At 35.3% G+C, this 17,532-nt stretch overlaps 1 protein-coding gene and 1 long non-coding RNA gene across 2 annotated transcripts; one reads left to right on the top strand and one right to left on the bottom strand.

Moving 5' to 3' along the window:
* Positions 1–1,747: 1,747 nt before the first annotated feature.
* LOC126721780 (uncharacterized) lies at positions 1,748–5,931 on the top strand. The gene is made up of 4 exons (XM_050424838.1): positions 1,748–2,063; positions 2,147–2,273; positions 2,394–2,466; positions 5,409–5,931. The coding sequence occupies exons 1-4, from the start codon at positions 2,036–2,038 to the stop codon at positions 5,676–5,678; spliced, it is 498 nt and encodes a 165-aa protein (XP_050280795.1). The 5' UTR covers positions 1,748–2,035; the 3' UTR covers positions 5,679–5,931.
* An 892-nt stretch (positions 5,932–6,823) lies between these two features.
* Positions 6,824–10,278, bottom strand: LOC126721781 (uncharacterized). The gene is made up of 3 exons (XR_007653915.1): positions 10,118–10,278; positions 7,247–7,316; positions 6,824–7,146 (listed from the first exon to the last, which is right to left on the bottom strand). It is a non-coding gene; the product is annotated as an uncharacterized LOC126721781 (long non-coding RNA).
* Between the last annotated feature and the right edge of the window lie 7,254 nt (positions 10,279–17,532).

Consider the following 17,532-nt stretch of genomic DNA (forward strand, 5'->3'; position numbering starts at 1 on the left):
GGTTATCATGGACATTAATGGGAGCAGTAGTGCCTTCACTATCATGATTTCTATCAGCAACATCCCTACCACCCTCATCACCACCATGATAGAACTCCCCACCCCTACCACCATCCCTACCCCCATCCATACTAGCATCCATACCACCGTCATACAGTTGATGATGACTATCCCAATCATCATCACCATCATAGAACTCCTCCTCATCATTAGAACCACTACTACAGAGAAAACACTGACCATTATAAATGTACCCCTTAGGGTCACTAATATCCAAAGGCTCTACATACTCATACTTTACAACAAGATCCAAAGTCACACCACTACCCCCACTACCCCCATTAATATGGCCATGTACTAGATGCTCTACATATACATGAATCTGTCCATGACCCCTCACCAAATCAGTCATGAACATTGCATCATGATCATCATTAATCGAGTGGAATATCCTACCCTCCTCATTATCCCCAAGCATTTTGTACCATAGTCTACTCACAGATGTATACCCAAAATCTTTACAAATGACCTCAATTTCTACCTTAAACCACTTATCAGGATCACAATCATCTACTACCCCCACATCACCCCCCACACACTCTTTAGGATTTTCATTAAAATACCCATCATGATGCACATACAAAGTAAAGAACTTGTCCATTCTGCATGCATGAAACATATAGTCAACATTATTTAATCCAATAAAGACAAAACTCAACAAAACAGTCAAACATGCACTGACACTCTTACATTCAAAACATCAAACATGGTATTCAAAACATTATTTAATTCAAGCTTAATGATAATAGGGAACACATGAACAACCTTGATCCCTTAAAGGCCAAACAGAAAACACTAACCAAACAGACAACATTATCGAAATAAAAGCATAAACAATTATTTAAATAGTGGTCCCTAACCCATGAGAGAGACAAAATATGGTATGTGTTAAAAGTGTGAGAGAGAGAGAGAGAGAGAGAGAGAGAGAGAGAGAGAGAATAAGTTACCTTTTCAATCTTCAAATTTAGACCCATTGCTACACACTTGAAACTTCACCCACTAATTCTCATGACGTTCTCCCTCTTCCAATCACATTAACGTTCCCCCTTCAAATCGTAAGATTCGATGTGATTTTTGTGTGAATCAGTATCTCTGTTCACCGATTTAGGTTTTCTATTAACGACGGGTTTGATTTGGGGATTTTAGGGTTCAAGGATGAGAAGGAAGATAACAAGATTATTTGGGGATTTTAGGGTTCAGCTTAAATTTGGAGGTTTTAGGTTTGGGTAATCAATGAAGTACATAGTTGATGAGTGAGGTCATGTGGGGTCACGTGTGGGGTTGAGTGGCGGGAAGCTAACGTGGAATGGTTAGGTGTGGGTCACATGTAGGTCATATGAGCTTAAGGGTACACGTAGGATTAGTTTAATATTATTTAAATGGGTGGGCTTAACACATAAGCGCTTTGTCTGCTAAATAGGAGATTTTTGTTAGTGGGTTGACAGTGATGACTAAAATAGAATTGATTTTCTTTTTTTAGGGACTAGATTAGTAGGAAAATTAAAATAGAGATGAAAATGAGAATCAGCCAAAATATAAGGACCAAAAGTATATTTTCACCTAGATCTTTTCGTAACAAATGATCAAGTCACAAGCGAGGAACTTGTTGAGGATCTGAGTTTATTTTGTAAAAGCTTTTTGTCCACAACAACATCTACACAAACGCATTGCCCTATACTTTAAGGTAAAAACTAGAGCCTATCCAGTTTAGTCAACAACAACGTAGCCTATGCTTCTACGCCACCTGGGTTTAATAAGCCACGAGGGTGTCGCGTGTTCATTGGCGAATCCCACTGGCCTTATCAGCTTATGAAGAAAGCGAGTGATAGCTGAATAGCTGATTTGTCTCTCCTTAATTTCATCGTCATCATTGAGTGGCAGAGCAGAGACAGACATAAATCTAATCTAATCTCCATAGCACAAACGTTGTTGTACTTTGTATATCTCTCTGTTACAGTTCAACCCACCATCTCCAATGGGACAAGTCCTAGGCCGATTACAAGGTGAACACCTTTCAGTTTTCTCTTTCAAATTACAGCAGTGCCAATCTAAAAGCTTTTGTTTGATATTAATAAATCTTGTGCAGGTAAACAGTGGAGGCAAAAGCAAGTTAGGAAAATATCGGACAAAGTGTTTGATCGTATTAAAAGTCAGTCTGGAACTGTTAGTTTGACATTTGAAGATTTGTACATAGCTATTCTTCTTGTTTACAAGTAAGAACTCAAAAAATCTTCTTTGCCCAATATTATATTATGTATTTAATTACTATTCAGATTAGTCTAATTCTTACTAAGAATGATTTTTTTATTATTTTAATTTTGGCCATGTTGCAGTGATATCAATAAGAACTTACCGGGGCCGCATTTTGATCCACCCTCCAAAGAACGAGTCAAGGAGATGATTACGGTACTCCTAATTCATTGATTAATTATATATTTTTTTCAATGATAATGGTGAAACTATATATGAGCTTGTGTGGTGAAGTGAATTTGATCAAACTAATGCATATGTGTTATGTGAAGTTGACTGTTTTCGATAATTATTGTTGATCCATTTTGATCTGTATTTATTTGGCAAGGGTCGAGAGGCTGATTTATTGGGGATGAATTTCGATCATTAGTGAAAGAAATTGATGGAAATCAATATAATCATGATAAATCCTTCTCTTAAGACAACAAACTTATAGCTCAAATGGTATGTCTTGGTGTTTCTAATGGAACAGTTTAGGATTCAAATCCCCTACCCCAACTATTGAATTGTTAAAGGCGAGAATGTTTGCAATGCAACCCAATGAGAAGATGTGAGGGAATGACATTATATTCGTTCCATTCCAATTTATGATTATGTAAAATATGATCATGGCAAGGGGCTCATAGCCTGGTGGCATGTCTAGCCATTCCCATGGGGAGAGTCTATGTTCAATCTGGCATGTCCTCCATTGCTTAATGTAGCAAAAATGAAATATAACACACTTAAGAATATGCTGGCGATTCAACTACTTAAATGTTTAGGTGGGTTTCAATGGTCACTTACTCTACTTAGAGGAGCCAATATTCAATTCAGCATTTCATCATCTGCTAAAGTCTCTAGGTTAGCTAATATTTGTGATTTAGAAATGAACCTTGTCAGCCTCGAACACAAGTTATTTTTCAGCATATCATTTCCTGTCTCCCATCAAAATATTGGCTTGGCAGCTGGCTACTTAGATTGTTTTCTTTGTGCCTAAGGAGATTAGTAAATTTTTTAACCTGTTAACCATTTCAATGAAGTTGATTTTATGATTTTCCTTTAATTTTGCATTTCAGTAGTTACTTACTTGTAAATCCCCTTGATACTGGTAATCTTATTCTTAAGTAAATTCAGAGTAGATATAGTTTTTTGAGAGAAAAAGGGAAAGGAGTGCATCCTTGGCATTGGCACCTGTGAAACCCTCTAAACTGGAACTACGTGTAGCAAACTCACTGTATAAGACAGTACTTTGTTGAAAGGCTGCAAAACCAGGCTGATGCTGCTTTCTATCTTCAAAGGCTAAACAATACCTCGTCTTTGTGTAGGGATGACATGACATGGTCTCTGGTTGCATTGGATGTGCATGTGTTGATCTTAATCCATCCCTCAAAATGCTATCAGTTTATAAACTTAGTCCCTTGCTCATAGGATTTTTAACCAATTACGAATGAGATTCCTTTGTTCCTTTCTCCATACAGTTGAGAGGAACATGTGAGTAATTCAACAGTTAGATTGTTACTGCCCATTGTCTTCTATGTTGCATTTGAATACATGAGTTTATTTTTGTTTTATAATCTGAAGAAATTCCTTGATGAAATTTGGTTTTTTATCAATACTTTTGCATGATCTTTGTTGGAGACTAGAGTTTTCTAATTTCTGTGAAATCCTTATATTTTAATGTAATACATGAAAATCATGTAGGATTTTATGTAGAGAGAGTTTATCCAATTCAATCAATATTAGCAATAGCTTTGTGGAAATTAGACTGTGCAATCATCATGGAAAATTGTCGTAATCTGTTTAGTGAAAGCTGTATTTCTATGCTGTATTAAGCATGGGAGGTATTCTTTTTGTCATTGCTTCTATTTACAACCTGTTTAAGGTGTCTGTTTCAAAATAGTTGACCTCTAGAGCTTGAGGGCCTTGACTACATGTACCCAGCTCTGATGACTTTAGTACCAAATTATAGCTATGTATTGCAGAGAATGAATATGTGAATTTGTATTATTCATTTTAGTCAAGAGTAAATATGGTTTGCAACATGAGCCAATGCCTGTTCTTCCTTCTCTAGACCTTGATGCAAGTAAGAACGATCCTATTAAGGTAAGGGGCTGGGGATATGTAACGTGAAATCTTTTAAATTTCACATTATTAGATAAATGTTTATGGAGGTTTGGGATAAAACATTAGCATTTTAAGGGACAAGTTAGTTTTGTGAAATATGGGAAGGATTGGGACTATGATATTAGTTTGTGGAAGAGCATTAGGTGTGTGGCAATCTTTTTCTTTGTTTTTTTGTTTTAATATCAGGGTTGGTTTTAGTATGATATTTGGTGTGATGATGTTGCATTGAAGGATAGGTTTCGGACTTGTTCTTGATAGTGGTGACAAGGAATGTTCATTTGCATCATAGTTTGTATTTGGTGGGAGTTTAAGTCGGTTGACTTTTTCCTTGGAGTTATTGTACTCTAATGTTCCATTAGGTGAAAGGCAAGATAGAACTTGTTGGAGACTTTCTACGCATGAAAGGTTTGAGGTCTGCTCTTTCTATGAGGTTCTTAGAGGTCTCAACCCCCTTCCCCCGTTAGGCACAACCTATGATTGTAGTGTTTGCATGTTGGATAGGAAGACTTATTGTCTGTTTGGATTGAGGGGAGAAGGAGGGGGAGTGGAGGGGAGTAGAGTAAAGTTAGCTGAAAATAAACTAATTTTGGGTTAAATTTACTACTCTACTCTCCCTCCCTCCCCCTCAATCCAAACGGACCATTAGTCATTATAAGAGAGAATAGGGATAGTTCCTTCCCATATGTGGTCTATTTCGCAATAGAGCAATGATCGTACTTTCAACAATGTAGAGTTGAATGGGAACTCAGGCTGAATATATTTATTTTTTTTATTTTTTATTTTTATATATTCTCTCTCTATTTGAGTAGCTGCAAGGTTCAGGAAGTATATATTATATTTCTCTTTTGGATTTTATAGCTCTTTTCAATTTTCAATTGCAACTTGCTGAAGTATGCCCTAAAATCATGTTGTATATTAGTTCTTCTATTTTTATATAAGAATCTGTCCTACTAAAGTAAAAAGATAATGTCTTTTTTTTTCCTCAATATCTGCAGGACTGCGATTTGAACCTTGATGGGGAAATTGATCATGAAGAATTTGTGAAGTTTATCCAGCAGCTTACAGCTGAGACACTAATTGCTGTTAGTCAGGGACTGATTGTCAGTCTGGTTGTGGCACCAACAGTTGCAATGGCGACAAAGAGGGCTACTGAGGGTGTCCCAGGAGTTGGGAAGGTGGTGCAAAGGCTACCCAATTCTGTTTATGCATCCCTTGTGACTATTGCAGTTGTTTTCATTCAACAGTCAATTCAGGAGTCCGACTAGAGGCTGCCTTCCTTTTAAACTGAATTTATGCATCCTGTACACATCATGACTCGGATTTATTTTCATACTATTTGTAGATTTGGTTATTGTAACGAATTATGTTTTAAGGGTTGTAACTTTGCTAGATCTGTTTATATGCAGTTCTGTTTATATGCAGTTGAGATGATTGACTCCTATTGCAAGCCTCACTGTAAAACGCAAAATATTGCTTGAGCTTTACTGAAATTGGAAGCACAGGGTCTTTCTGAGTCAACCACCCTATATTTGATTAATTGGGTTTTTATGTATTATTTGCTAGCACATATGGCTTATGAGATATGGAACAGAATTTTGTAAGGAATCGAACAGAATTTTCCATTCTATTCCGTCCAAAATCTCCCAAACAGGGAATTGATGGATTTCTCTACTCTTCTTGTATTTTCTTTTCTCCCCCATTTTCCAATCCCAAACAGCCAAACTTCCTGCAAGAGTGAAATCGTTCTAGTCCAATTTTTAGCGGGTAAGATTGCCATCTTATTTCTTTTCTGAAACAAGCAGATAAGAGTTACCCTTTTTTTTTAAATGTCAACGACCTACAGAACTTTGCCATCACCTGCCGTCCAGACTCAAGCACCAACAATAGATGCATCCTTTTGGATGGATTATTTTTGTCTTAACCCAGTATGTGACAACTCAAAAGATTATCCATGTTTACTTTTAGTCAACCTACTTAATAATCATGACTTGTTTAAACAATCTAATGAATCACATAGATGGTTTTATAAACAGCAACATAATGGATTGAAGACACTTTCACTCCGGTTTGGAGAAAAACTTTAATTTCTTCTGTTTTTATCATTTGTAAATTCAGTTCTCGGAATCTAAAGCCTTGAAATCTAGTCACTCCTTTGTATAAGGCTGTCCCAATAATTAAAGCTACTATTTTCTTTTTCTTAAGGTTGTGCAGGATTGAGTTTGGATTACATAGGAGGGAAATGGGAGGTAAGGAGGGCAAGAAAGAAAACAAAAGGGCTTTTGAGAATAAATGGGATTGGATTTTTATAGCAGAAATTCTGTAAATTGCAAATGGAGATCCAATACTTTTAAGCAAGACCACAAAAATTAAATCCAAAAAAAAGGAATTATTGCTTCAATGCATTCACAAATGAACTCAAAAAAGAAATATTCATTACGGAGAAAGGTCCATGGCAATAAGAAAATTCAATGATTAAAAAGTGTGACAATGAATGCTCAGGCCCCAGACAGTTTAGTTAATGCAGTAAAGATATAGCTCTATAGAAATCTAATGACCATTCTAACTTCTATTATTACACCACTAAAAGGGGTTGATCTCAGTTGAATGCCTTGTCATATAAATGCAGAGCTTTTCCTGCCATAAAGGTTTGGGTCTAGCAAAGCCATGGTACAGCCAAGTTGCTTCAAGGAGAATTCAGCTTTTCAAGCTTAGCTTTGGCCAAATCAAGTTGTTCTACCCAGCATTCAGCAAATAAGAGAAAAATATATATATCTTAGCCGTTTAGCACCAAGAAAAAATATATATTACCAAGTCAATAGTAACGATTTCATACTCTGTTCAGATGCTGTAGCTTTCTGGATAGTCGTTTGGAAAAATATGTTCCCATTTTTCTGATAGACAGCCTACAGTATACAAGGACAAAATGTTATCTCAAAACTAGGAAGCTTCTTGCCACCGAAAGAAAGGAAAGGAGAAAGTTTAAATTTTTCTTTAGATTAGTGAACAACATGTTGAGAAACATCTACAAGTCAAAGCAATTATATAAAAAAGAACTGACTGTTCAAAAGGAGAACATACATCACTTGCAGGGTTTTCAAACAATTTCTAACACTGAATTTAATTTTGAGCCAAATACATAATTTTCATCAATTAAAAAACTAGATTGTAGGTTATTCTAAAGTTTCTCAGACTCTACATAATACCAAAATCAAAATGCCATTATGGTCCATCATGGAGATTTATTCTGTTTCATAACTCTCAACTCCGCCATTTAAAAAATTACTGCTAGGCCACAACTAGCACTTCTTGGTGTCTCCTATGGAGACATTCAGGGTTCAAGTCACTCTCTCCCAACTATCGAATTATCAATCAATAAATAAAATTACTGCAAGAATTATATAAAAATTGTCACATAGACACATACTATTATTTTAAGGAAAACTAGCTATCATGCAATAGTCCCACACTCCTGCTTTTTCATAGTTAATGAAAATAAAATTGTGCTGACTTCAGATTAAGTACTCATTATATAAATGGTAGTAAATTAGTTTTATCAATCCTTTCAATGATGATGTTGATGATAACACAAGTTGAACCAGCCAACCTAAAAGGAAGCAGAAGGTAAACACACATATCCAAAGCATGTAGATTAAACTTAGAAACCTTCTTTGGAACCAAGATCAAGCTAAAAACAAGGGACATAAAGTCTGCATAACTTGATTTCTTCAATCTTTCAAATACTGGAGGTTCTACATTTTTTGCTTATTTTTTTGGGTCTGTTGTGACAAGTAAGATTATCATAAAGGTGCTAAAACAGGTGCAACCTAAGCACACATAGAGTATACATAAGGCTTTCCTAAAACAGCAAAAAGAAAGGAAAAAAACAAATAGATAATGTTATATTAAATAATTAAATTCACAACTTTTTAACTTATAATTTTGGGACAATCGGTAATTTATCATAGATTAAACCAGGAGGTCCTAGGTTCAAACCCTCGTCTACACCTTACCCATGCATTTTATGCCCACACGTGAAGGAGGATTGTTATATTAAATGATTCATTTCACCGTGAAGAAGTGTTAGATTAAATGATTCAATTCATCATTTCCTAACAGCTTAAGCATTTGGAACAGTTGGTAATTTATTATTAAAATTTAAGAACCATCATGAAACTTTAGGAAAGAAACCAATCCTATAAAGGAAAGATGGTTTGAGATGCACTCAATTAAGCCTTGAGAATCCATTTTAAATCTCTACCAAGGATTCCCCTTTTCCCTTCAAAAAACTATTACTCCTCAGTCCTCAGCTACCATATATTTCATATCAAGCTAGAAAGTACAGCTTCCCAGCTAAACTATGCCCTCCCACAGCTATTCTTCCACTTCAGCAGGCAAGCATCTTAACGACATATCTAAGTGTAAACCACCAAACTCCAGAAGGGTTAAAAATAAGTAACTAATCTAAGACACAGAATACTGAGTTGGAATACAGTATCAACTAGGATGACCTCCCAATATTAAACATGCTAAACAAAACTAAAAGAGTCAATGTAAACTAAAATCCCACCTATTAATGCCTTATAGTTCTAGATTTAGATATGGAACACAGATCTTGGTTTCTTGAGCTTTAATCTGATCAATTTGCAGGAAGTGGATTGGCAGGTAGCAAATCGGAGTAAATGTTGGGAAATCTACTAGAGGCAGCATAGTGGCTGTGTGTCAGCCCTAATGGACCACTATAGAACTGCTAAAAACCCAGTACAGATGCAATGTGGCTGCAACAAATCCCTTTTTCCTTCCTTTCCTGCTGAAAGTGCATGATAGAGAAAACTCAGGCTGTTCACAACTGCTGTGACCACTATTTTTTCCATGGTTTTTGTTTAATATTTATGCACTAATTATGCAATACCATCTCCCCCCCCCCCAAAAAACTTCTCTTAAGTACAATATATCCTAAGAATGGATCATTCAAACTAGTAGCTGTATTGGACACATGAACTTCCATTATTTTATCGTTTCTTTTCTTCTAATATTCTAAAATTTGACCACATTCTCACAAAAAAAGTTCAATCTAATTCACCATCCACATCTTAATTACAGACCAATTTTTTTCTATTTTTTTGAAATATAGTGTTAGACCACAAAAAAAAGATTGCATATAGATATAGCTTTGTCATATTCATGCCAAGAGCCTTGTCACTCAAATGGAACTTCCTATTGTTTCCAATATAGATGTCCAAGGTTTAAATCCCCCCTCCCCGTTTGTAACTATTTAAAAAAAAAAAAAAAAAAAAAAAAAAAAGACTACGTCATATTCATTTTAGCAACCTAGCCTAGCTTCAGACCCTCCATTGGCTATTTCTTGGAGCCTTTGATTTTGCTTGCTTTGTTTTCAAAAAAAACCTCTCACTATTTAGTCTCAAAGTTTCAATGCATTTACCACAACTTACATTTATTATTGGAAAATTTCACCTGCAACGCTCATGAAACGCATCAAACTGTGAATTCCAAAGAATATTGAAAAGGTTTATTGTGATTGACTCTGTGGGTAATTTTCACAAGCACTTGGCAAACATACTCTATGGGTAATTTTCACAAGCACTTGGCAAAACAAGGGCAAGTTAAATTCTGAGATGAAACATAGAATCAAAAGTGGTATAGTATTATAGTAAAGAGTAAAAGAAAGAGGGGTTGATAAGGTTACCCTGGATGAAGAAAGATGATTGAGTTCGGCAATAGCAACCTCGTGGCTTCTTAGCTCTTTGATGAGTCCCAGTACTACAGGAGTCGCCTCTGCCATTTTTTGTTTTTTCCACTAATTATCCCACACCGATACGGTACAAGCTTATTATTATATATTTATATTCATATGCAGTTGCAAGAATTACTTAAATTGCCGAGCCCGGTAACGTAGGTTTGTCAGCATTAAAGTGGTTGAATTTATGTGTGGCTTTTTAGGGTAGTTATGTGTTGAAGGGCCTTAGCCCATGGTTTAATGGGCTAACCACATCCTACATGGGTGGGTAGCAATTACAAACAAAACAAGTGTGTTTCAACTTTCAATATAGATTATCAATACATCTTGAAGGCCCTCTTGGTCCATGGGCTTAATAAGCCAACCTCATCCTACATGGGTGGGTAGCAATTACAAACAATTGAATATAGAATAGATTGCTCACATATCAACACACACCATCCTAGCATGCCTAGCTTGGGACCCCATAGAAACCACCACTTTTTTATTTTAATTTTTTAGATTGATTTTATGTACTTTTGAAATTGCACAATTTTAATTTTTTAACAACGAAGCAAAGGGGTAATGGGTCTTCACTCTTCACTCATTATCAATGATTTTAAACTGACAATTTTAACGGGTAATTACAAACAATTGAATATTGAATAGATTATCAACACATCCCAAAGGCCCATGTTCCATGGTTTAATGGGGCAACCTTGCCCTACATTTTATTTTTATTTTTTATTTTTAGAAAAAGGACAATGTGTATTATTAAGAGAGTTTGTTCAAATTAATCTATAATACAGAATTAATATCTAGTAGTACATCTTCCATCTAGATTGATAAGGGAGGGGAAAGTGCCACTCTTCATGTATGAATGAGCAATCTCATTACAATGCCAACGTACACAAGATAAATTAAAAGTTGAAAAATGTGATGCAAGGAAGTGGATATCATAGACAATGCATCCATATTGAGCCAAGGAACTGCTACTACTCTGCAGGACTTGGAATCACCTTCTGGGACAATGTTGTCAAACCCCAATTCTAAAGCTAGTTCAAGGGCCGGTGTTGCCACTAATGTCTCCACCTCTATGACTATGGGAGGTAGAGGAACCAATTGCGACAAATAAGCCATATCTAAACCATCAGTGTTTTGTCTAACAACACCCAATCCTATACAGTTGTCATTCTCAAACATGGCTCCGTCAAAATTAACCTTGTAGCATGAAGTCTTAGGCTTTGTCCAAGAGGTTGGATGGATTATTAAAACATATTGGGAAAAAATTCATTGTAAAGCCTATTGTTTAAGGTTGTAACAAATTAAACCCATTAGTTTTAAAAGTAACAAGTAGAAAACTTAAGATTTTAAAAGGTACAAATTAAACACTAATGTTTCAAAAATAACAAATAAAATCCTATTGTTTAAAAAATTAACAAATTAAACCTCGATCCATTTAAGTGGAATGATATTTTATCTGGAATTTAATATAACTTAAGAGGTTATTATTAAAACTATTAAGTTTAATTTATTACTTTTAAAAGGTTGAATGCTTTAATTTGTTATAACTCTGAATTATAGGGTTTAGACTTTAAAGTGCACTTTTACTCCTATTAAAGCCCTAAACAAGGGGATGAAGAGAGTTTTTTTATTTAACAAAAAAAATAAAAAAGAAGAATTTTTTTTTTTATATATATATTTATTATAAGTATCCTTTCCATTCCATTCCCCGTATTCCCTTTCCATTACTTAATTCGATAAGCTAACTTTAAGCTTTTTTTTTTTTTTTTTTTTTGAGAAGATAACTTTTAAGTAACTTAAAATTTTTCCCCCTCTTCTTTAAGGGCCTGTTTGGTTGGAAGAGTGGAAAAGTGGGAAGATAAAAAAAAATTAATTTCTCTTTTTTTTTTGTTTGGTTGGGAGTGAAAAAGTGGAGGGATGGAAAAAATGAGTTTATATAAATTTACTTATACACCCATGTTAAAAAATGATGGCCAATTAATACAAAAAAGTAACCAAAAAAAAAAAAAAAACCAATCACCCAATTTATTAAAAAAAAAAAATCATGTCCATTAAAAAAAAAATCATGTCTATTTAAAAAAAAAAAAACAAAAAAACAAAACAAAACAAAACAACTATCACAACCACAGCCCAGAAAGGAAAAAAAAAAAATCAACGTCCAAGAAAGAAAAACAAAAAAGCAACGTTCGGGAAAGAAAAGAAAAAAAAGAAAAAGAAAAAGGAAAGAGGCAACGTGCCTAGCGCGCGCGCGCACACACACACACAAAAAAGAATTGAACATGGGCATTTTTGTCCATTAAGCAACCATATTTTCTCTCTTCAGTTTTCTCTCCATTTTGGGGAGAAAACTTTTTGGTGGGCCTGGGGAGAAAACTTTTTGGTGGGCCTAGGGACAAAACACCTGGACTCTCTCTCTCTCTCTCTCTCTCTCTCTCTCTCTCTCTCTCTCTCTATATATATATATATATATATATATTCCTTCTTTGGGTGGATGTTTAATTCTTTAGATTGATGAATTTTTATATTTAATTCTATATTAGGTTGATATGATTTGATTATATTTTAATTTTTTTATCTTTTTAATTTTATTTTCTTTGTTTGTTACAAGTTATCATATGAAATTACAAAATGATTTAATGTTATTCTATTACATAGCATGACTTTGATAATTTAGTATTTGCAATTATACACTTTCTTTTGAATATTCTTCTACTCATCTTCTTTTATATAATTTTGTTATTTGTCTCACATTCTATTCCAAAAAATGTGATCTCTCTCTCTCTCTCTCCATTATTAATTCTTTCTTGCAAATTTATTTTAGATTGATGATTTTTTTTTTTTTTTTTTTGGTGTCTCTACTTTTAGATGATACACTTTGGTTGTGTGTTTTTTGAGTTATTCATCACATGTACTCTATCTCTCTTATAATTTTGGTTTAAGTTAATTTTTAGATATTGTAGAAGTGAGATGATTATGTATTTGAATGTCTATATAAATTATTTGAGTAATATCAATTATAAATTTGTAATGAGGTTTAGTTATCATGATAATCTTCTTAGGAGAATGAAAAATTCAAATAATTAATATTGGAACTTAAAAATTTTAGTTGTAGAAAAAGAAACCATAACACACTATACAAAAGTTTGAATAATATCGATCACTTGAAAAAAGAATAGTATTTTTTTTCTTTTATCTCAAATATATATATATATATATATATACACTTTATTTGATTGGCTTGCACAAAAGCCAAAATATTTCATTGTCCTTGAAGGATATATTGCTGAAAATCTAGAACTGTTTCATGATACTCCGAATTTTGCGGAAGATTTTGATTATTGTATTTGTCTGGCCTGCACAATAGCCAATGCTCCAATATTTACTACTGTTAGAAGCTGGTTTCCCACGAATATGATGCTTTTAAAGGTTTTGAAAGCTCTTCCACTAGATCTTTTGTTACTATTAGATGCTGGAGCACTCTGCCAAAATGGGAAAGAAATAACTGGATGAATGTTAAACCCTTAAAGCATCTCATTCTCATTAATGGTTACACTCACCAAGGGCCATGGTTTGAGGGAAATTCTCAATTATCCTTTAAAGATCCTTTTGATCTTGCAAATTGTTTGAGAAATTATTTTAATAATCAAATTCGTGAAGTTGCTCAAAATCTATGGAAAAACTATCATTTCATAGGAAGCACAGATAAAATTGCTATTTTTGGTCCCAAACCCTATCAATCAAATGCACCTAAATTTTTCAAAAAAAAAAATAATAATAAAATGATATATTTGTAGAGATGGAGAGATGAAAAATAATTTTAGAAATAATATTTCCAATACGTTTTATATATCTATATATATCTAAAAGCTAAAGCATAGAGTTTAATATTGCCACGCTCCTATTGAGCCACATTAGCGCCACATCATCAACTTATTTTCAATATTTTCTCTCTGATTTTTAATTATTTTTCTCCTTATTAATTTGCCACTTTACCATTACACATTTTCCAATATTTACTTACTTTTACATTTTTATCTCTCAACTACTCTATACCTTAACCTTACAATTTCTCCATCCATTTGTCTTTCTTTTATTTTGACTCTTCTTCTCTCCATTTTTTTACTATAAAAAATTGTTATTTTCTCTTCCATTCAATCCATATTTTGCTCACACAAAAAGGTGAATACTCTCTCTCTCTCTCTCTCTCTCTCTCTCTCTCTCTCTATATATATATATATATATATATATAATCGGTGAAACTAAAAGAAACTCATATTAAAATTCCAAATTAAAGTTCTAATTTTGCGCCATGTGTCCTAAATTATTTATTCTTAAAGAGTTTTATTTCTTAATTTTAAAATCAAATGTAAGACCATATCATAAATATTCATCAAAGTGAGTTATTAAGTACAAAAACCAAATAGCTTAGAATAAATGAATTGTTAAAAAAAAAATGGACAATTTACATTTTATACCTAATAATATCTTTACAATATAAATATATATATATATATATATATATATTGTAAGGTCACATTTTTCAGCCCAAGCCCAAAATGTATGGGATCTTGGACCTGTGAGCCATGTACAATAAATTTGTAAAGAGTGGGTCGAAGAGCCAAGCTTTAGTGCATGTATAACAATTAATATGGTGTTTTTCACAATCAAGCTGAGATGAACTAAGTTTATCAAGGAAGATTGGTCCTCAGCACAATCCGAGGAGCCTTCTCCAGTTTGTGTTGAGTGGTAGGGGTTTTAGGGTCCCCCCGTTGCTTCCCATTCCATCCTATTTATATCCCCTTTCCCTCCCATAGATTTTTAGATTCATAGCGCTGCTACTTGTCCTATTTGCCCATCCCCAAAGTTGTTGGGAGTGGTTGTAAAGGCAGGGAGGCATGACTATGTTAGGTACGAGGCACTGAATGCAATAATGACAGCTTTCTCTTAGATATTTCCATTCTTCTCATTGTCCTTTTCTGTCTTAGTACTTACCCTATTCCATGGAATGACCCGGAGTGTCACTCCCAATAGTAGGCTGCTCCCTTTGTCTTCGGCTACATCCATGGCCGAGGAGGGCTCTTCCCATGGCCAAAGAGAGGTTCTTCCTTGGACTGGGCCCTTGGCCCAATGTAGATATTGACATGGGCTTCTTGATCTTTTACCCCTCACAATAGCCCCTCGAGATTCTTCTTTTCTTCCCCATGGGAGGAAAGGAGAATCTTGATACAATGATTGTCCTCTCGCGCCCGTTTTGCACTATGCCTAGTTGTGAGACATTCTTTTAGTTTATCTAAGTCGCGTTCCTGCTGTTTCAGTACACGAGGCGCGCTTTTATTAAGGTCTTTTTACGAGGTGACGTAAATCCAACGGTTGAAGACTGTTTTGGAAATTGAGTGAGATTTATCTCGCTTGTAATTCTTTCTTGGAGATTTGGGCGAATTGATTGCCACCAGGTTTGCCTCCTATATAAGGCGCATGGGAGGGGGATCGTTCTTCTTCATTCACAGATCCTTGAGTCTTGCGGGAGTGTCAGGCATTTAACTCTTCAAATATTCCCAAGGGCCCCACCAAGGTGGTGATTGAGATTTAGGGAATGAAATGGTCAAGGATAAGGGCGAGGGTGAAAGTACCAAGCCCTCCTCAGAAGCCATAGGTGCCACCAAGTTTTAGAATGACACAGTTAAGGCAAGGGAAGCAGAGGCCAGAGATATTTCTCCCCTTTGACCGGACAAAAAAGAAGTCGTTCTTCCTTTAGCCAAAATCCAAAGCAGGCGTAGGTCGCATCAGATTTTTGGTGCAACAAAATTTGGATTTCATCCAGCGCCGTGTGTCACGCATGTGCGGATTTGGACTTCTCATTGTCGGTACCATCCATACTTGCTCGATTGTTGCTAGATCAATACTTGCTCGATTGCTGCTAGAGCAAGATTGTGGATTTGGTGTCTCTGCTTCTTCTTCTTTCCCATCGCCGGTACCATCTATACTTGCTTGATTGCTACTGGAGCAAGATTGTGGATATGGCGTCTCTGCTTCTTCTTCTCTCCCATCGCCGGTACCGTCCATATTTGCTCGATTGCTGCTAGAACAAGATTGTGGATTTATTGTTCCCATGGACTACTTTTTATAGTTAGCTTTTGAAACAAACTTGTCTAAGCCCTTTTATGTACACTGTACTTCTTCTATATCTAATAAAAAGATGACTTTATTTCATTTTGCGTACCTTTCCTTTTCTGCAATAACTGTTTTATGAATGGGTGTGTTGGTATCTTTTCTTTCGAATAGTACTTAGAATTGATGCCGTTGAAGGTAAAGAGTTGTCACCCTGAATTTATCAAAACTGACGGGCACACCAATGCTAACTTTAAATATGTTAACTATACATGAATAATCAGGAAAATAACCGCGTGCTCTATATTGCGAACAGCGCAACCGCCAAAGGACATGTAATTTAAAGTGAACAGTCCGAGGGGGTCACCGGGTACAAAGGTACTTTTCAACATTTACGATGATGTTTATAGTGTTAGCTACCCTTAAGTGTCTGGTCCGAGGACTGAGGCATGATTGAATTTAGTTTAAACACTTAGAAAGTTGTCAATGTGTGTTAGCTTCTACAAAGCAGGAGGTCCGAGGACCATGCAAGACCTTGGTTTTGTCTAGTACTTAGGTTCTTCTCTGAGGTAACTAGTTTCCCCATAGGTTTGAGTCCGAGGACCATGCAAGACCTTGGTTCTGTCTAGTACTTAGGTTCTTCTCAGAAGTAACTAGTTTCCCCACAGGTTTGAGTCTGAGGACCATACAAGACCTTGTTTCTGTCTAGTACTTAGGTTCTTCTCTGAAGTAACTAGTTTCCCCATAGGTTTAAGTCCGAGGACCCTGCAAGACCTTGGTTCTGTCTAGTACTTAGGTTATTTTCTGAAGTAACTAGTTTCCCCATAAGTTTAAGTCCGAGGACCATGCAAGACCTTGGTTCTGTCTAATACTTAGGTTCTTCTCTGAAGCGACTAGTTGCGCTACAGGTTTGAGTCCGAGGACCATGCAAGACCTTAGTTCTGTCTAGTACTTAGGTCCTTCACTGAAGTAACTAGTTTCCTCATAGGTTTGAGTCCGAGGACCATGCAAGACCTTGGTTCTGTCTAGTACTTAGGTACTTCTCTAAAGTAACTAGTTTCCCCATAGGTTTGAGTCCGAAGACCATACATGACCTTAGTTCTGTCTAGTACTTAGGTTCTTCTCTGAAGTAACTAGTTTCTCCATAGGTTTGAGTCTGAGGACCATGCAAGACCTTGGTTCTGTCTAGTACTTAGGTTCTTCTCTGAAGCGACTAGTTGCGCTACAGGTTTGAGTCCGAGGACCATGCAAGA

Source organism: Quercus robur, chromosome 4 (genome assembly GCF_932294415.1).
Source record: "Quercus robur chromosome 4, dhQueRobu3.1, whole genome shotgun sequence".
NCBI lineage: Eukaryota > Viridiplantae > Streptophyta > Magnoliopsida > Fagales > Fagaceae > Quercus > Quercus robur.